Raw genomic sequence first — 21,917 nt, 5'->3', positions numbered from 1 at the left:
TTATTTTGTCGTTTGAGCATGTTAACATGTGCAATTTACATCATGTCTTATCAAAAGAACATGCTGACTTGTACAAACAGCATGTTAACTTGTCAAAGTATTATGATGACATGTGCAGACAGCATGTTAACTTGTCAGAGTGTAATGATGACTTGTGCAAATGACATGGTAACTTGTCAAAATGTAATGATGACTTGTGCAAACGATATGTTAACTTGTCGAATTATTGTGATGACATGTGCAAACAGCATGTTAACTTGTCAAAGTGTCATGGTGACTTGTGCAAACGCCATGTTAACTTGTCAAAATATAATGATGACTTGTGCAAACGACATGTTAACTTGTCGAATTATCGTGATGACATGTGCAAACAGCACGTTAACTTGTCAAAGTATCATGATGACTTGTGCAAACAGCATGTTAACATGTCAAATTACCATGATGACTTGTGAAGACAACATGTGAACTTGTCAAAGAATCGTGATGACTTGTGCAAATGACTTGTTATCTTGTATCATGCTGACATGTCAAAACGTACTGTTAACTTGTCAAAGTATTATGATAACTTGTGCAAATGCCATGCTAACAAGTCAAAATTTCATGATGACATGTGTAAACAGCATGTTAACTTGTCGAATTATCGTTATGACATGTGCATACAGCATGTTAACATGTCAACGTATCATGATGACTTGTGCAAAAGACATGTTAATTTGTCCAAGTATAATGATGACTTGTGCAAATGCCATGTTACCTTGTCATAATTTCATGATAACATGTGCAAACAGTATGTTAACTTGTCAAATCATCGTGATAACATGTGCAAACAACATGCTAACTTGTCCAAGTATCATGGTGACTTGTGAAAGCGACATGTTATCTTGTCAAAATTTCATGATGACATGTGCAAACAGCATGTTTACTTGTCAAGGTATCGTTATGACTTGTGCAAACTCCATTCTAACTTGTCAATGAATCATGATGACTTGTGCAAATGCCATGTTAACTTGTCAAATTATCATTATGACATGTGCAGACAACATGTTAACATGTCAACGTATCATGATGACTTGTGCAAACAACATGTTAATTTGTCAAAGAATCGTGATGACTTGTGCAAAACACATCTTAACTTGTTAAGGTATTATGAGCATGTCATCACGATAATTCGACAAGTTAACATGCTGTTTGCACATGTCATCATGAAATTTTGACAAGTTAACATGTCGTTTGCACAAGTCATCATGATATTTTGACAAGTTAACATGTCGTTTGCACAAGTCATTATGATACGTTGACATGTTAACATGTTGTCTGCACATGTCATAATGATTATTTGACAAGTTAACATGCTGTTTGAACAAGTCAGCATTGTCTGTAGACAAGATATGATGTACACTGCACATGTTAATATGCTTAAATGACAAAATAATATCATCATTTCAGAAGATAGCAAAAATATTGATAGCATAAGACAGTCAGGGCGTTCCATAGGTTTACATTTTCATTTACAAAATAGTCTGAAGTTTATGTTTACATAAATAGATTGCTACAAATCAATGAAATTAATTGTAAACATCCTTTAAAGCAATGTTCTTAAAATAACAATTTGTAAAGATTATTTCTTCTTCTTACCCTTTAAATAATAAAATGTGTGTTCTACATCTATGTACATATCTAGATATTAAGATGGTGGAAATTGTAGCATCTGTCACCTGTAAATAGTACTAATCGTGAAGTCTGGGGTACTCCTGACTGCTGACCACCACTGGATGTCGAGAGTCGGGAGTGCATCTTGCACGGCATGGGGCGCGTGTTGTCACAGAAAGACCGTATTGGAGCTTTCATGCCCCAGGTCGTGCTCTGGTTGAGTTCAGGTTCACGAAAGAGTAGGCGGAGACTATCAGTTCCAGCTGATCGTAATATCATTTGTCTAAAAAATGTGCAATGTAATATGAAATTGGCACTTTGAAGGAACTAACTTAATTTAAGAAGAACAATTTAGGCATATTTAGTTTTTTTTCTAAGATCACATTCGACTTAAGGAAAGTAAATGCGTAAACATATGTTAAGTAAATTATATTTGTTACTCCTCTTTCTGTACAACGTTTGTATAGCTGCATTGCTCATATTCGTGGAAACTTTTTCTTTCTTGTAAATGATTTTCAGCATTTGTATTCAAATTTAAGCCACGCTAATAACACACATAAAGATCAGTGTATTGAAATTTAAAAGTCTTACATATGTTATCCATATCGATTGTATATGTATGTATGATTTTTCAAAAATGGGGTTCTTACGAAGCCCCCTTAGGCTAAGGTGACATTTTCCACCATTTTTTCCCTGGAACTTAATTCGTTTTTACGAAATAATAATTCGTAATAACGAAATATTAATTCGTAATTACGAAATATTAATTCGTAATAACGAACTATTATTTCGTTTTAACGAAATATTAATTCGTTTTTAGGAAATATTATTTTGTAATTACGCAATATTATTTCGTTATTACAAAATATTAATTCGTAAAAACGAAATAATAGTTCGTTATTATGAATTAATATTTCGTAAATACGAAATAATATTTCCTAAAAACGAAATAAATTTTTTAGGGTTTCAAGGAGTTTTGGTAATAGCTGTGGCGCCGTTATATGTCGCAACGCCGCTAAATGTCGCACTTGTCGCTAAATGTCGCACCATTGACGCTAAATGTCGCAATCGCCGCTAAATGTCGCAAAATCATTTGCCGTTAAATGTCGCAATGTTAACGTTAAATGTCGCACGAATTTCCCTTACCGTTAAATGTCGCAACACTACCGTTAAATGTCGCAAGATGTAAATTCATGTTAAAATCATGTTTAAAGTAGAATTATATTACTTTTTAACATTCTCATAGTTATCTTAATTGTAATTGACATTACACAAAAATTATCTTTGTCTTACTTGGTTTCTTTAACGAACATAAATATCGAGGTTTTGAGCTACTATATAATGCAATCTTTAGGCAAGAAAGGATAATTGATACTAAATTCTCAATAGATAAGTATTTTTCTCTTGTTTAACATTTTCCTTTGTAACCCTGATTGACAACAGATTAAAGGTATAATGGTATTGTCACTCTCAGAATTTGGTTTAAGTAATTTCATTTATTTTCTCAGAAACTACCGAATTTACTTTAAACGTGGTTTAGTTGTTCACTATGATCATATGATGCAATATCAAAAGGCAGATAATCCTAGTTATATTTTGCAAAGTTATTCCCCTTATTTCTCTAAGATGTTTTCGCTCTGATTAACCTTTTGGTTACGGCTAATTTCAAACATATTCACTTTAAACTTAAAATACTTATTTCATATGAAAGTACTAATGCATTTCTAAAGGACAGATGACCCTGAAAAGTATTTTTTCTAAAATATCTCCCTTTTTATATTTTCAAAAAAAAAAAACATCACAAATATTCACTGAAATATTGATTGAATATCAAGGCAATTTTTTTATTTTAACAGAAACGGAAAACACGTGAAAAACATAGTATGAAATGCACGGTCAATACGAAAATCGAAAAAAATATCATGTAGTACTCTTTGATCATGTAGTAATCGATCCGCAGTCGGGTGCTAGATATGAGCGAATTTTACGATTATATGCACCGAAATTTTTGTAAGCAGCCAGCCCGCATAGAGCGCGAGACTTGTAACCTCGACCTTGTTGGTTCTATTCCCGGGCTGGCGAACTAAAATTACTGATCAGTCTTTCGGATGATACTTTAAATCGAGGTCCCGTGTATGGGTGCTAAAAGAACTTGGCACGTTAAAGAAGGGGAAGCTTCTGGAATCGGGGCATCTTTTTATATCTGTAATTGCACTATCCTCCAAAATCTAAAATGACTTGTACTCTTCTGGATGACTCGCCCATATTGGCACTCGCCCAGATGGGCAACCGGTGGCGAGTATAAATAAGCAAATTCACACACAGTAAGCAGATGTCAAAGTTAAAATAAGTACACAAGATTTAGTACATTTTACGATTTGTCAAACACTATTTACGCTTTGACATTGTGGCAAGTGATATTTTACTCGCCAAGTCGCTTTATACTATGAAAGATTCTCAGTAACTATCATATAATAAGAATACAAATAATTGATTAAGCTCATATTGGCTTTGCTGTTTGGCTAAAGACAGCTAGCCGTTTTGGGCTTTTAATATCATTGCTTTGCTGTAATGAAAATCTTAATCTGTAACGCTTCATGTTAAATATTTCAATGAAATTAAATCTGACATTTTTCGAAAAACACAAGACATGAATTATACTCGTACATATGTAACGACGATATTGGTTAGATATCTGTAACCACTTTTATGTTCGTCCTAAAATGCGCATGTCGAGTACGTCATAGTGAAGTTCAAATGACCATAAATACAAACATACGCACAATTTATTTTAAGAACTTTATTTTTCAAAACAAAAAAAATGGAACAGATGCGTAAAGAAAACATCTTTTTAATTTATTGCAACAATAATATGAATGACCACTGCCTTTCTGGCGTTAAAATAGAAATAAAAACACGCATACGACTAGCAAATTTGATAAAAGCATAAACTGTTTGTGTGAACTTCATCCTGCAAATTAAAATCTATTTTAGCATTTGTGACCATGACCCATTGATCCCTTCCTCAATATAAAGGAAGAATACCATGCAAGTTATCTACATTCCAAATATGAAATACATTTGTCAATAAATAAAGGCTGTACATAAAAGTGTAGAAATCTATTTTAAAACTGGTGACCTTGACCCAACTGAACCATAACTCCATCCAAAGGAGAAGACCTCAATTCCATGTTCCTACCAAATATAAAAGACATCTTTGAAAAGAATTATGTTAAAAAACCTGTAAAAATGTTAAAATCTATTTTTGGCATTGGTGACTTTGGCCTTTACCCACAGGACCCCCAACTAAACACAAAGGAAGAGGACCTCCCTTGGCATGTTTGTATTTAACATGAAATACATAATCTTAACAATAAAGACTTAATGAGCAAAAATGTTATAAAAAATTCACACCAGTGACCTTGACACTAGAGACCCCTTACTCCATAAAAAACACGGCCATTAATGGTATCCACCTACCAGATATGGAAGATATATCATTAAATAAATTTTTAAGATAAATCCAACTTACCGGAATAGGTTAACCATACAAGGTCCTATTTTCAAAGTGAAAAAAAAGGAATATAACTTGGGAAATGGATGGCAATATCATGAACTTTTTCTAAATAAGTAAGTGTGGAAATTATGAAGCCATAAGTATAGAAAGTACTTAAATAAATCCAACTTGCCGGTTTAGGTTAACGATAATCATTCTCAAACTGCTGAAAATGGCAATAACTTGATTAAAATTTATGCAATAATTATGTTACTTGCCATGATTAAGTTTATTGTATTGACTAATAAATGTGTAAATTAAGAAGCCCTTTGTACTAGTAGATTTTAGGAAAAATCCAACTTGCCGTTTTATTATTTTGATCGTTCCATTTTTTATAACATGACACCAATTTTAGGCTGCCAGGCTCCTAGACTGCCAGCTTTAGGCTTTTAGACTACAAAGTTAAGTGCCCTAAAGGTAAAGGCGTTTTTTTCCATAATCATGCATGTGTATGTGCTTTTGCATGACCTTTCATAGTGATTTAACTGTATTTTAAATTGTTTCCATATTTATAATATAAGTAGGCTGCCGACTCTAAGCTGTTAGATTGCCAACTTCAGGTTGCAAAGCTGACATCGATAGGCTGTTAGGATGTTAGGCGGCCTCCTCAGGATACTAGGCTACCAACGTTAGGCTTACAGGGCGTTAGGCAAACTCTTAAGGTCCAGGTCGTCAGCAATTTAGGCTTCCTCTTCTGACAGCGAGACAATTTGCCTCCTCAGTCAACTAGGCCATCAGACTGCCACCTCAGGCAGCCTGTCTCTTCTGCCATTTTACAGACACAATTGTACTAAACTATTTACAGAACAATGCCAATTTTGCAGTTTCATACAAATAGTAGACAATTGTATAATTATCAATATGTACTTGCATAAGATCAGCTAAAAATCGAACGCAAAACAATATACATTTATTTACAAGATGAGTATTATCGCCGCCTCAATTGTAGCGCAGTTCCATATATAATAAATTCACTCGCTTTCAAATTGAGTAGGCAGATTTAATTAATATGATACAACAATAAAACTTGAGTTCAACATAAAATTACATCTTGCGACATTTAACGGTAGTGTTGCGACATTTAACGGTAAGGGAAATTCGTGCGACATTTAACGTTAACATTGCGACATTTAACGTCAAATGGTTTTGCGACATTTAGCGGCGGTTGCGACATTTAGCGTCAATGGTGCGACATTTAGCGGCGTTGCGACATATAACGGCGCCACAAATAGCTATTAATATGGCATTGAAACTAAGTTCCGACTGAATATAAGCCATGTAAATGCAATTTAAATAGTGATTTTATTTCTCCCCAAGTTTTATAACTTAACACTATTGTATATAAATTAAAATAATCGCCTGTCAATAGAGTTGACGCTGTCGTATGAGTTACCATGAGATATGCAAGTACGCATGCGCGAAAATGTTATTTTCGTTTTCACACTTCCGGTATGTTTGCTACGGTAAGTAAGATTTTATCATTTCCTGGTACTTTTCCTTGTCATACACAGTACTTTTTTGATACGTTTCCAAGAATGGATATTAAAATACCAGTATTATGAATATTTAAAAACATTTTAGACATATCGGTTGCAGACTGATTAATTGAAAACGAAAGTAGGATGCATAAATTCACAGGTATAGATACAATGGGGTTCCACTATATTATATCCAAATTAAATTTTGTAGATTTAACCAAATAAACATTTCTAAATGAGGTTAATTGACATTTGTATTATAAGTATGTCTGGGCTGCATTTTCTGTTGTTAGTGTTTGATTACACACCCCCTTTACCATTTTCTGCATATAAAAACACAGGCTATGTCAGGTGTCATGACAATCATGATGGAAAAACTAGTTAGTGTCTGTGTCACAGGTGTTAGGCGCGTTGATTGGGCATTACGCCGCCCTCTACCCTTTACCCACTCTACAACCCTCCTACCTCTCCAAAACAATGTAAACTGCAGTATTTTTCATTTGTAATATGTTCACCGTAGGGAACGTGTTACAGTATCGCGTTTTTCGGTTACAGTATAGAATTTTCAAGATGGAGGATTATTTATGGGAAGAGAGGTAGGTGATTTTTATTCAGGTCCATACTACTAGTAGTTTAGTTTCTAAAACTTGTTTTTGTGCTTTGCTTGTAAGGAACAGAATCCGGTATCTAGTCATATATTTCTTCAGACCCTGCACCGCAGAATTACCTCTATAGTGTCTCATAAATGTGCAGATTTGACAGTTTGAAAATTTGAATCGAGAGACCAACGCATTTTTCTCCAATTTCGACATTATTTATGCATGCCTAGAAAAAGTAAATCTGCAAAACGTTAGTCCTTTATTTAGGAAACGTTTATAAAAGTAAATGACCAGTTGAACCTATTTTCCTGTTAGTTAAATGTGTTTGAAATAATAAACAATGTTACAGTATAGAGCGAGGTGATTTGTGCAGGGTTACAGCATAGACCTAGCGACTTTGATCCGATTTTGTTACAGTTTATACCCAGATTTCGGTTACAGTTTAGACTTCGATATTTTCTATATATACAAATGTACTAGGTAAAATGTATGAATGTACGTAACATAGACTTTTAAATCTCTGTAAGCTTATTGGCACGATGGCTATTCGTCCGTCTGTCTTACACATGTGTGTGCAATCTCATCCGCTCAGTATCTACTTGACTAAATGTGATGAAATTTACATGACTTTCTACCAATTAAGTTATTCAAATGGTTTCGGTTGCAATCGGTGATACGAAAACCCAAAACATATATTTTGAAAAAAGGCAATGTTTAAAGACCCTTCTCATCTCCAACTAAAAGCATTCAAATCAAATCATGATCATGGCGTCATTTCGAATGCTTCTTTGTTGAAGTTACGATTATTTTGTCATTATTAAATTAAAAGTCGTTTTTTTTTATTTCAGACATCCTGTATAGCCGTTTCCATGTTTCTGGAAAAAAAAAAAAACATTGAAAGTTATAGAGTATAAAATAAGGTCAGACAATTACAATATCTTCTCTAGTGAGCCTGATTGAGGTACATATAGTATAGTGGCAGAGTCGGGATAAGGCCGTTGACTTCAAATCATCTTTTATTTACTGCTGTAGTTGAAATCCAATCATGACTTTGGATTCTTTGTATGTGAGGAAATCTATCAAGCTAATTTACGAAAGGTCGGTGGTTCTAGTCAGGTGCCCGCTCGTGTTTGAAATGTTTCACAAAGGGTATCTGGGGTCTTTCTTTACACTAAAGCAGGAATGTTTCACATGACCTCAGTGTTCGTTGAAACTTAAAATCTAAAGAACCCAAACGGAACAAACCCTTTTAAATTACTTAAAAAATCCCTTTAATGGTAAATGGAAATTAAAATTTAAAAATTAAAATTTAAATTCAGTATTGCCCCTTTAAAATTTACTGTTTAATCTTTCCCTTTAGGGTTTGCCTGCTTTTTTAAGGGGTGTCTTTTGCCCAGCTTTCTTTTTGGTAGGGCAGGCTTTTTTAATTTCCGTTTCCCCTTTTTTAAAAATTTTTTCTTTTTTATTTATTTTTCATCATTGATTTTCCCGTTTAGGACCCCGAAATTTTTTAACCTGGGGTAATATGGGGTTTTTTCACAAAAAATTGGCAATAACGTGTCACATTTTGGGGTTTTCCTTTGATAACGCCATTTTAAAAACAAAATTTTTGAATTTTGTTAAAAAATCAAAAGGTGAAAACCAGTTTTCATTTTTTAAGGGTTAATTTTCTGCTAAAACCCGGTGCTAGGGGGGCGGGGGAGGGTTTGGCTTGCAGTTACCACTATCGTCCATGAACATGTTTAATCAAACTGAGCCTGCAGCATTTTCATGTTTTTCCCCCGTGTTGGGACTTCTGTTAAGGATTCTTTTTTCTCTATTTTATTATACAGGGCCCGGTTTGAAAAACAACGGGACGTATTATGGGAAACGCCCCTGGCGGGCGGGCGGTCGGGCGGGCGGGCGCGGCGTCCAATTTTTCGTCCGGAGCATATCTCCTACAGTAATGTATGGAGGGATTTTTAATGAAACTTCATATAAATGTTCACCACTATGAGGAGCAAGGTGTCGCGCACATGAACCAGGTCTCTAGGTCAAAGGTCAAGGTCACACTTAGAGCTCATTGAAAAATGCTTGTCCGGAGCAAAACTTCCACATGTATAGAGGGATTTCAATATTACTTTGGCCACAAATGTTCACCATTTGTGAGGCGGAGTGTCGCGTTTGGCAAGATTCAGGTCCTTGCGGCCAAGGTCAAGGTCACACATAAGAGGGTTCAAAAGTTCAGATAAAAATATGAAGATGTGTATATGGACCATTTAGTCATCATTTTATTGAGGGATTGTAACACAAATGGTCATTATCAAGACTATGGCTGTGATACATATAATTTAGGTCAATATATACAAGGTCAAGGTCACTAAAGATGATGAAATATCCAGATTTTGTAAATAGAATTTAATCAAAGGGAGACAACAAAGTTATTACTTTGTTCATAAAATGACTTACACAATTACTCCCCTTTCACTTTCAATTCTAAAAAATAGAATTTAATCAAAGGGCATGAAATAATCCTCTTTCTTGGACTTGAGTATGTTCTAAAGAATGTATCATTTATTTACACATGTTTCATTCATTGGTCAAGATTCTTAACTGTGATAACTATGGTGGTTCTTGTAGACTTGGGTATTTGTTTCATAAAGGTCATACAGTAATTACCTTATCAAAGGGTAAATACTTTCCTCATAGAAATTTAATTATATTTTAATTTTTCCAAAGTAAATATCAGTTCAAGCTCATTCAAAGATTAAGAATTGTAATGAAATGTATTTCCCTAGAATAAAATCTTAAATCAGAATTTTTTAGTTGATTAAATTACAATTACATTACTTTTTTTTATACGCCCGTTTAAAAAAAGATAAAAATATGAAGATGTGTATAAGGGACGATTTTAATCATCATTTATTGAGGGATTGTAACACAAATGGTCATTATAATGACTACGGCTGTGACACATGTACTTTAGGTCAATTATATGCAAGGTCAAGGTCACTAAAGATGGTGGAAATATCCAACATTTTGTCTGGAGGCATATCTCCTACATGTATGGAAGAAATTTTTATAATTACTTTATGGAAAAAATGTTTCACCCACCAATGATATGTATTGGCTCCATGCATGATCCAGGTCTCCAGGTCCAAGAGTCAAAGTTCACACTTAGAGGCTTCATTTTGAAAAAACGCTTGTCCGGGAGCCCAAAACTTCTACATTCCATTAGGGGGCTTTTCAATATACTTGGCCACAAATGGGTTCACCAAATTGTGAGGGCTGCTGAGGTCGCATTGCCAAAATTTCAGAATCCCTGCGACCAAAGTTCAAGGTTACACATTAGAGGTCAAAGTTCAGATAAAAATTTTGAAGATGGTTATAGGACCATTTAGTCATCATTTAGTTGTTGGATCCTGTAGCACAAATGGGTTTAACTTATTTCATGGACCCTAACAGGTGGGTTACACATTTTAATATTAAGGGTTAATATTTGCCAGGTCAAGGTCACTGGAGATGATTAAATTCCAGATGGTTTGTCCGGAGCATATTATTCTACGGGCATGGAGGAATTTTAATGTTACTTTTATTAGAATTTTTCACCACCATGAGGACGTAGTGCCCTTGCACATTAACCAAGTCTCCTAGGTCAAAGGTGGGTCACGTTAGAGCTCATAGGAAAAACACCCTTGTCTGGAGCAAAACTTTCTACCATTGGCATAGAGGATTTTCAATTAAATTTGGACAAATGTTTCATCATTGTCTGAGGGGCTGAAGTGCCGTCTCCCATTTAAAATTTCAGGTCCCGGACCAAGGGTTCAAGGTCACAATTCTGTGGCATATCTTTCCTATTGATTTTTTAAGGTTCGATTTAACCCAACGGCACAGTTTGCCAAGAAAAAAAACTTGTTGTAGATAACATTATCCATAATGCCCCCATCTCCATCTAAAGCTTTTTCGTAAACGGGCGTATTTTGTGACTATGGCACCCTTGTTACTAATAGGCATTATTACAATGTGTAATGAAATCAAGCAATAACCTTTCTTTTCTCAATACAATTCGATAAAAGTTACTGTTGTTGTCGTGAAAACAGTCCTTACTTAGGACATTACTTATTCTGCAAAAAGTCTCAATCTGCAACTTAAAGTAAGAAAAATAGCAAACTATAACTTTTCTGCTGAAGAAAAAAAGTAATACAACCTTTCAAGAATGTATTAAATAGAAAGGTATGAGTTATTTCATTAAAAATAATGGATACACGAACTTTGTTTGGAAATTTGGCAAGTATCTAAACTGTAACCGAAATCTGGGTATAAAACTGTAACAAAATTGGATCAAAGTCGCTAGGTCTATGCTGTAACCCTTCAAAATTAACCTCGCTCTATACTGTAACATTGTTTATTTTTTCAAACGCATTTTACCAACAGGAAAATAGGTTCAACAGGTCATTTACTTTTTATAAACGTTTCTAAACACAAATGGACTAACGTTTTTGTAGATTAACTTTATCTAGGCATGCTTAATAATATCGGAATTGGAGAAAAATGCATTGGTCTCTCGATTCAAATTTTTAAACCGATTCAACCCCGTCAAATCTGCACATTTATGAGACACTATAGAGATAATTCTGCGGTGCAGGGTCTGAAGAAATATATGACTAGATACCGGATTCTGTTCCTTACAAGCAAAGCACAAAAACAAGTTTTAGAAACTAAACTACTAGTAGTATGGACCTGAATAAAAATCACCTACCTCTCTTCCCATAAATAATCCTCCATCTTGAAAATTCTATACTGTAACCGAAAAACGCGATACTGTAACACGTTACCTACGGTGATGTTTTGATATTGGTAAAGGGTCAACTCGGCCCTATACCAACTTGGCACTGGTCAACTCAGCACAGGCTCAGCTCGGCCCTCTTTTAACAATCTTTAAGGATATAGATTGTTTAGTTAAACAACTTTAACAACAGTATCAAAATAACAATAAAACTGTAAAGATATCAAAACAAGATGTTTTTTCTGACTGATCCATAAATAAAGTTTTTAGATTGAATTTTGTGACAATAACTATGATTTATATAAAACACTGTTCATTCCATAGCAAAGTACTAATTAATGCGTAAGGAAGTAAAATTTGTATGTCTATAATTAGAAAAGTTAGTAATAAGTTTGAACAGAACACTTTCGTCATAATGTATCTTTACTTTTTATTATTGCCATTAGGCAGTCTATTATCACCTATAATCTACAATAAACACATGTTTATCATAGAAAAAAGGTTATAATTGACTGTCTAATTAGATGACAGTCATTAGCTTTTTTCCTTTCTTTACAGGGTATGAAGGAAATTGAATTAAAAGCATATTAAAGCATATATCAAATATTAAAACATATTCAAAATGAAAATACTGTAGTTTACAATCACGTCAGAACCCGTAATGTTGAGATTTTTCCCTAATCGGAATACCCTGCTGATTAAATCTTTGAGTTACATGCTGAAATTATCGGAACTAAAGAAAACTTAACTCTTAACCTTGCAAATTTTGTATCTAGTGCTTTTCAGATCAGGAGGGAAATTATATATCGTTCGTAAGAAGACTTAAATAGTTATATAGCTTTATAGTTATTTATAGTTACTATACAGATATTGTGTATGTTTCTTGATATGTGTATGTTGCTTGATATGTGTATGTTTCTTGATATGTGTATGTTTCTTGATTTGTGTATGTTCTTGTAAAACAGGTTCAATTGATAAAATATAAATGTATTAAAGATACACTAAGAATTTAAAGTGATATAAATTCCATAAGTTGACTATATGTTTTTCATATTGACAAGGTCAACTTTATCATACAAGTTAGGTACTGGTATCTTAATTATACAACAATCATCGTCATTTTGCTTTATATATTGATTGAACCGGATTGATATTAAATGTGTAAATAAACTTTTATTTCTGTGTGAAATGTAAAAGTAATATGTTGATCTTGTGTCGACAAGATCATGATATTATTTTTGACAAGAATTCCTCACTTATTTTTGATGAAATATCTATGAAGAGTTAAGTATTACAGTATATGTGCAGTAAAGTTGATTTTTTTTCACCGTAATGGGTTTGAGTGTGGTTATGCTAATATATTGCATGTCAAAATATCAGATGCATTTATAATTAGGCCTAAATGGTGCCTAATAGAATAGAGTTTCGGTTTTTTCATTTTTTGTTCCATGTGAAATTTCACATGGGTAATATGTTACAAATTCCTCGAAAATTAACATTATATGCGGTTACAACATGAATATAATTTCGATAGAAAGAACCGTAGATATCTAAATCTTGGTTCTAAAATATCTGAAAAAATTTTCTCATTGTTAAAATTAAATTTATACCCAAGTGGAATTGGAGTAAGAATATTGATGTCATATACAAATTAGGAAGACATTTAATTATTTGTAAAACATTCTCTCGCTGTTTAAATTTGTTTTGTACATTTTATGCTATATACTGTCTATATATAATGCATTGTATATCCTCCATGGTCTATAATAGCCTTATGGAATATTGAAAATGAAACTTATGAAACTTATGAAAACATTAAAAATGGCGATATCCAATTTCAAATAGAAATAATACTGAAAATATAGAAATATATATATATATATATATATTAATTGTTTTTTATTTGATTTCCTTTTAGTTTTAGATATCCATGTAGTCTATAGCCAGGCAAAGCCAAGGCCGTGGCCTGGCCTTTGACTTTCCTACATTAATTTTCCACCCCCTCTGATAAATACTGGATCTGTATCAGCTACCTGTAACTTTCATGGTACAGATTTCTGTGTCATACCTGTACAAGTCATGGAGCTCTTTTACATTATCTCGTCAAAAGAACTAAATATCATTAAAAGTACAGTATATACATGTATATATAGATGTTTCATATCTTTTGCCATTGACATTTTTTAAAATGAGTATTTTTTCAACCATTAAATTTAGGGGAAATTAAAAGGAATTTTTTTGCAAAAAATGGAAGAGAAAAATTATATAATTTGACTTCTACAGTAAATGTTTCATGCATGATTTAAAAGGTTTCTTTAAATAGAAAAACTGTCCGCGCCAGGAAATGAGCCCGTTAAAGAAATGGAAAAAAAATGGCGATCTTGGCCTACACTTAAAATTCCAACGGACATATATTAACAAGTTGCAATCACCCGGCATAGTCATTATATGCCATAAATGACAGTTCGAAGTCCTAGTCAGGCTTCAACATCTTTCCTCACAGTGTGGCAAATAAAATTTGGCCACTTTTTTAATGGCATAAATAGACAATCTGTGTTAGTTGTATTAAAAATTTTGTAGATAAAATAGAAATGCTTTCAACCTGGCAAGTTTTTGTCAAGGAAAGGTGTGGTTCTGAGATTTCAATTTGTGAAATGTAGTCGGTCACATCATGTATAATAAAAACATAAATACCTTAATGATAAGATAATTTAATAACAAGAATAGAATAAAGTCTTACAAGACTTACATTATAAGTAAAATGTCAAAAACATCTTTCCCGAGCTTTTTTCAATTTTAGAAGTAAGGCGTGACTTGGTGTCAGCAAATGGGTTTTAAACATGAGACTTAATCTTTGTTATTAATTGATAATTTTAAGTTTGCAAGTTTATCAGTAACAGTGAAACTTGCAGTTCTCATGACTTGCGAGTCTCAAGAAACCCAACATGAAATCGGCAAGTCATTTTCTAAACCGGAAATGGAACTTGCATATCTCATGGTACTTGCAAATCTCATGCGAACAGCCTGCCACAGCCGGGGATAGTACACGCGCTAGGGAATTTTTTGTTTAAAATGGAGGTCCTGTGCTTCAATCCAAACACGGACATTTTTTTTTTCTGTTTCGTTTTGTCGAAAATTTTGAGTTTTGAAATAAAATGTTTTTGTTTTTATGATCGCACGGTGCCCATACATAATAATTGTTAGGAAAATATAAGCTTTTTTAAACTGATTAGATAAAGTGAAAATCTGGAAAATTTTGGATAGAGAATGACTTCTCACTCAAAAACCCTGTTCACTTAACCTGTTCACAAGCAAATTCGTTGAATTTATATCCCCCGCCGAGTACTGGTTATTATAAACACAACAACTGAAGACATAAGGCTTATTTATATATTAATCATGGCATAAACAGTAATATTCTTGAACTTGATAAATATTCAGGGCAATAACAAAGCCATAACTTTGTGTTAAATAGTAAAATCTGGAAAAATGCCAATGAGATGTATGCATACTACATAACTAATCAAGGCAATAAAAATCCGAGTTATAAGTATCTGACTGGAACAAAGCGACTATATGCAATCATCTCCTCTTAGTATCCCATAGAAGTTTCATTGAATTTCAGCCAGTAGTAGCAGAGAAGTAGCGAGGAAACAAATATTTTTCTATATGGATACTGCATAACTAATCAAGGGGCCATAACTCTGAGTTAAACTGTCTGACCAGAACAAGCCGACGATATGCGCATCCTCCTCTTGGTATTGAAGGTTCCCATAAAGTTTCGTTGAATTCCAGCAGTAGTTGCAGAGAAGTAGTGCGGAAACGATTTTTACTCTCTATATGCATACTACATAACTAATCAAGGGCCATAACTCTGAGTTACAGGTCTGACCAGAACAAGCCGACGATATGCGCATCTCCTCTTGATATTGATGATTCCCATAAAAGTTTTCGTTGAATTCCAGCCAGTAGTTGCAGAGAACTACTCCAGAAACGATTTTTACTCCATATGCATATTGCATAACTAATCAAGGGCCATAACTTCTGACGTTAAAGTGTCTGACCCCAAACAAGCGGACATATGTGCATCTCCTCTTGGGTATTGGAATGTCCCATTAAAGTTCGTTTTTGAAATCCAGCCAGTAGTTGCAGAGAGTAGAGCGGAAACGATTTTTTTCTCCATATGCATACTGAGCATAACTATCAAGGGCCATAACTCCCTGAGTTAAAGTGTCTGACCCCAAACAAGCCGACGATATGTGCAATCTCCTCTTGTATTGAAGGTTCCCATAAAGTTTCGTTGGGAATTCCAGCCAGTCACGTTCCAGAGAAGTAGAGCGGAAACGATTTTTTCTCCATATGCATACTGCATAACTAATCAAAGGGCCATAACTCTGAGTAAAGTGTCTGACCCGGAACAAGCCGACGAATATGCGCATACTCCTCTTTGGTATTTGATGATTCCCATAAAGTTTCGTTGAATTCCCAAGCCAGTAGTTGCAAGAGAAGTAAGTGCGGAAACGATTTTTACTCTATAGTGCATACTACATAACTAATCAAGGGGGCCATAACTCTGAGTTAAAGGTGTCTGACCGAAACAAGCCGGACGAAGTATGTGCATCTCCCTTCTTTGAATATTGATGATTCCCATAAAGTTTTGCGTTGAATTCCAGCCAGTAGTTGCAGAGAAACTACTGCCGGAAACGATTTTTACGTACTTTATGCATACAACATAAACTAATCAAAGGGCCATAACTCTGAGTTAAAGGGTCGACCGGAAACAAGCCGACGATATGCGCATCTCCTCTTGATATTGATGATTCCCATAAAGTTTCGTTGAATTATTCCAGCCAGTAAAGTTGCAGAGAACTAACTCCGGAAACGAAAATTCGGACCGGACGGATGGACGGACGGACGGACAACGCCAAAACTATATCCCCCTCCCTATTTCCATCGCGGGGGATTAATAACTTGAGAACCATTCCAGCTTATAATCGCAAGGGTTATCCCAGGCTCTTTTGGGTTAAATGCCCCTTTGTGAGATTTTAAGTAGGTTCTTTGTCAAGCTCACAATGACCTAAAATAAGAATTCGTAAAAACGAAGTGATATTTCGTAATTACGACATTAATATTTTGTAAAAAAACGAATTAAATGCCTGGGAAAAAAAGTGTCAAAAAAGTCACCTTAGGGGACTATCCGTAGGTTCTCCACACCAACACACACACACACACACACACACACACACACACACAAAAAGAGAAATAAACCATATTAATTGCCAAATTGACCAGATCAAGTCAGTAAAGATGCTGGCAAATAAGAGGCGTATTTATATACATTTGGAAAGCATCAAAAAACAATGTCATGCCAAGAAAAGGCAAAACCGTAGAGTTTAAGTCGTCCAACTTGTTAAGCGATCTATAATCACATAATATAAATGACTGTCATGGTATCACACGGCAGGCGGTTAAATAGAAGACCTAGGCCCAATGTATTCGAATTTAAACAAATTAGAGTTAGCATAGTACAGGAGTTGTAGAATCAACTTGTAATATAACTCGTGTGTGATTATGTGTTTTATTTTTAATTAATTTTATGTGAGTACATGAGGAGTTTGAGAAAAAAGTCGATTAAGAAATATTTTATTATATATTTTTAAACCGAGACTTATGAAATTTCACAACTTTCAGTTTTGCTAATGCCGGTCTAGGGAGAGTGGCGTAAACTTTGCACTTCAACTTAAACAGTACCATCCATGAACAGACTCAATCAAACCGAGCCTGCAACATTTTTAATTTTGCGATTTTGGACTTTCTTTAGGGATTCCGTTTTTCTCTATGAAGTTATTTGTTATTACTTTCCAAGTGAGGAACATATTAATTAAGATGAGGAAACTATAATTGTTGCTGTTGTTGTTGTTGTTGTGTAAAATCGATACAAAAACGAACTTTTATTGACATTTCTCGCTTGGGGCGCAATTTTTGCTGTTTGCAACGGTGATTTCTTTTTACAAAAAAGTACATTAGCAACGGTGATCTTTTTACAATAAAAACACCCAATCCTATGTCTTTCTATTTCGAATCTGACATGTATTTATGGAAACACAAAATCAATCCCAGGTCAAAATAGTGTCATATGAGCTTAAAAATCAATTTTCTACCATTGGTAATTATCTCGGATCTTGTTTTGACTCAAAACACATAGTATTCGGTGTACTGTGTCATGTCGTGATAACATTCAAAAACAAATTATTTACTATAAGTGAAAAAAAAAATATCGGCGCCTCCAAGTGTACATTCAAGATATGTTTGGCCTGTTGACTCAAGTGTTTATCAAGTATTTTATTATTGAACAAGTACTGATAAGGAGTTGGTATGACTAGAGGTCGGGGCATGACAGAGGCTCAGAGGGCACTGTTGCTCCTTTGAATGCCTGCGTGTGCTGACATAAACAACGCAATGTTAGAATTCACGGGGACAGAAATATGAAAGAAAATAAGCAACAAAAACATTGTTATGAAGCTCGGAATAAGCAAAGATGAAAATGATAGAGGAATATCTTAAGAATTTCTAAAAAAAAAACGTAATCCTTTTTCGAATCAACAGTTTTTTACCAAATATTGAGGGGGCAGGGGACATATTCGAATGATGGTCCCTGTCAAAATTTTTAATAACTCAAAACATGGTGTTTTGAAGCTACTGGAAACTTCTGATATTTCTCTGTCATTGTAATTCTTTCTTGTTTGTGTTTAGGAAATGAGCAGTATTTTTGGGGGTTTTACCCGAACTATAAGCATTTTGTTAGCTTCGTATGCATTTGTGACTCTCCGAATGGAGGTGAAAAAGTTAAAAATCTAGGCTTTGACATTTGGCTCCAAAACAAGTAAGAAATTTCGGATAAAATTTTGTGAAAAAATCTAAACGTATGACAGACACTTTATTTGGTCAACTTTTGAAAATGCCATATGCTTGGCATTGCTGTTTAGTGATATGTTAAAGAATCGGGCGGATTCTGGAGTATGCTGCACCTTCATAGAAGATTACCGATATTGGTATATTTAGGTGGTGATTTTGGCTGGGTGTGGGTAAATATAAAATTGCTGTCAGTCATTTTTTATAAGGAGCAATGCATGCAAAACTATTATTTCTTCAATAATTATGTTTATATATCATTGAATAATGCTGTGCAAATCTGGTTATCTGCCTTGTGAAACAACTCTTGAAATGATTTGGAATTGTGTACAAAAATCGAAAATCGCATCAATATCAGGCAAATACTTTTTTCACAGTTTGGTTGCAGAATATAACGAAAATGTCAACAGTTTAAAAAATAAATAACAAATTAACGGACCCAAAAACCGAGCATGTCACGCGGAAATTTCCTAGGCATATTTCTCCAAGTTTCGGATTTTGTGGTCTGATATTTTGGAAAGAAGACCTGACAAACCTATATGCCCGAAAGAATTTCGGGCATATAATGTTATAACCCCCTGGCGTCCGTCCGTCCGTTATCCGTTATATGAACCGGCGTCCGTCCGTCCGTCCGTTAGCAATTTGGTTTCCGGAGCATAACTTAAGTTCCATTTGGCCCACAACATTCAAACTTCATAGGATGATTGTCCATATTGAGTAGAAGACCCCTATTGATTTTGGGATCACAAGGTCAAAGGTCAAGGTCACTATGACCCTAAAACTGAAAACAGTTTCCGGAGCATAACTTAAGTTTCATTTGGCCCACAGTGTTCAAACTTCATAGGATGATTGTCCATATTGGGTAGAAGACCCCTATTGATTTTGGGTCACACGGTCAAAGGTCAAGGTCACTATGACCTTATAACTGAAAACAGTTTCCGGAGCATAACTTATGGTCCATTTGGCGACAGTGTTCAAACTTCATAGGATGATTGTCCTTTTTAGGTAGAAAACCCTATTGATTTTGGGGTCACAAGGTCAAAGGTCAAGGTCACTATGACCTTAAAACTGAAAACAGTTTCCGGAGCATAACTTAAGTTCCATTTGGCCCACAGTGTTCAAACTTCATAGGATGATTGTCCATATTGGGTAAAAGACCCCTATTGATTTTGGGGTCACAAAGGTCAAAGGTCAAGGTCTCTATGACCTTAAAACTGAAAACAGTTTCTGGAATGTAACTTAAGTTCCATTTGGCTGACAGTGTTTCAAACTTCATAGGATGATTGTCCATATTGGGTAGGAGACCCCTATTGATTTTGGGGTCACAAGGTCAAAGGTCAAGGTCATTGTTTCTTTAAAACTGAAAACAGTTTCCAGCGCATAACTTAAGGTCTATTTGTCCCACAATATTCAAACTTCAGAGGATGATTGTCCATATTAGGTAGAACACCCCTATTGATTTTGGGGTCACAATGTCAAAGGTCAAGGTCACTATTACTTTAAAACTGAAAAAAGTTTCCAGAACATAACTTAATTTCTATTTGGCCCATAGTGTTGAAACTTCATAGGATGATTGTCCATATTGGGTAGAACACCCCTATTGATTTTGGGGTCACACCGATCAAAGTTCAAGGTAGCTATTACCTCAAAACTAAAAACAGTTTCCAGAGCATAACTGAAGTTCCATTTGGCCCACAATATTCAAATTTTATAGGAGGATTGCTATTTGAAGGAGGTAATACTTTATTTAATTTATGTAATGTCTTTCAAATGCTTCATCCTTAGTAAAGAAAAAAAACACTTTCGGGCATATAATGCTCCGCCTAGCGGCGCTCTTGTTTTTACAGTTGTGTTGAGAATATAACGAAATTTCAAGATTTGATGTACATGTATATAAAGAACAAATTGCCGGACTAAAAAACGACATTGGCACGCGGAAATTTCCTGGACACATTTCTTAAGTTTTAGCTTTGTGCCTTATATTTATTGAAAGAAAGACCTACCAAACTTGTACAAAATCGAAAGACAGCATCAAAAATCAAGGCAATCCTTTTTTTTTAACAGTTGTGTTAAGAAATGTTACAAAATTCAAGAGTTCATAAAAAATTAAGACAAATTGGCCGGATCAAAAATTGACCATGCCACAACGGAAATCTCCTGGACATATTTTTAAGTTTTTGGCTTTTTAGAAGTAAATAGCAAAATTGTAGAAAATTGAATTCGCACTGGAATCAGGCAAACACTTCTTTCACAGTTGTCTTGAAGAATATAAACGAAAATTTCCAAAAGTTAATATAAAATAAAGAACAAATCGCCGGACCAAAAACGAGTATCGCCATGCCTGAAATTTCCTGTGCACATTTCTCATTTTTGGCTTTGACTTATATTTCTTGAAAGCAGACCTTCCAAACGTGTACATCACCAATCTGCAATCAAAATCAGCAAATGATTTTTTTCACCGTATATACAGAAAGAAACAAAATCGCCGACAAAAACATACCATGCACGCCGGAAAATTCTCCTAACATCTTTCTTAAGTTTTGGCTTGAGCCTAATCGTTCTGAAGAAGACTTACAAAACTTGTACAAAATCGGAATCCGCATCAAAAACAGCCCCAAATGTCCTTTCCACAGTTGTGTTGAGAAATATAACGAAATTTCAACATTTTTCATATAATAAAAAACAAAATAGCTTTGAACCAAAAAAAAACAACCATCTCACGCGGAATTCTCCTAGACATATTTCTTAAGTTTTGGCTTCAATACCTTATATTTCCTGGACAAATACTAGCAAACGTGTACAAAATTGAATCTGCATTAATCATGCAAATACTTTTTTGACAGTTTTTCATGAGAAATATCACGAAGTTTCAAAAAAGTTTAACATACATGAAAATTCAATTCGCCGGACCAAAAAACCGACAATGAAACGGCGAATCTCCTGCACAATGTTTCTTT

General features: G+C 34.4%; 1 protein-coding gene across 1 annotated transcript in view; it reads left to right on the top strand.

Annotated features, from left to right (window-relative positions):
* The first annotated feature begins 6,604 nt into the window (after positions 1 to 6,604).
* LOC132749504 (cytochrome P450 2C31-like) overlaps positions 6,605 to 21,917 on the top strand; it is a 39,820-nt gene continuing 24,507 nt past the window's right edge. Inside the window, exon 1 of the mRNA XM_060739295.1 lies at positions 6,605 to 6,669. Within this exon, the coding sequence (XP_060595278.1) occupies positions 6,658 to 6,669 (12 nt within the window). The 5' untranslated portion in view covers positions 6,605 to 6,657. The remainder of the gene's footprint in view (positions 6,670 to 21,917) is intronic.

Source organism: Ruditapes philippinarum, unplaced genomic scaffold (assembly GCF_026571515.1).
Source record: "Ruditapes philippinarum isolate M1 unplaced genomic scaffold, ASM2657151v2 ctg13553_1_1_1_1, whole genome shotgun sequence".
Taxonomy (NCBI): domain Eukaryota; kingdom Metazoa; phylum Mollusca; class Bivalvia; order Venerida; family Veneridae; genus Ruditapes; species Ruditapes philippinarum.
The sequence above is the reverse complement of the archived record's forward strand: the minus strand, read 5'-3'. Positions and strand labels throughout refer to the sequence as shown.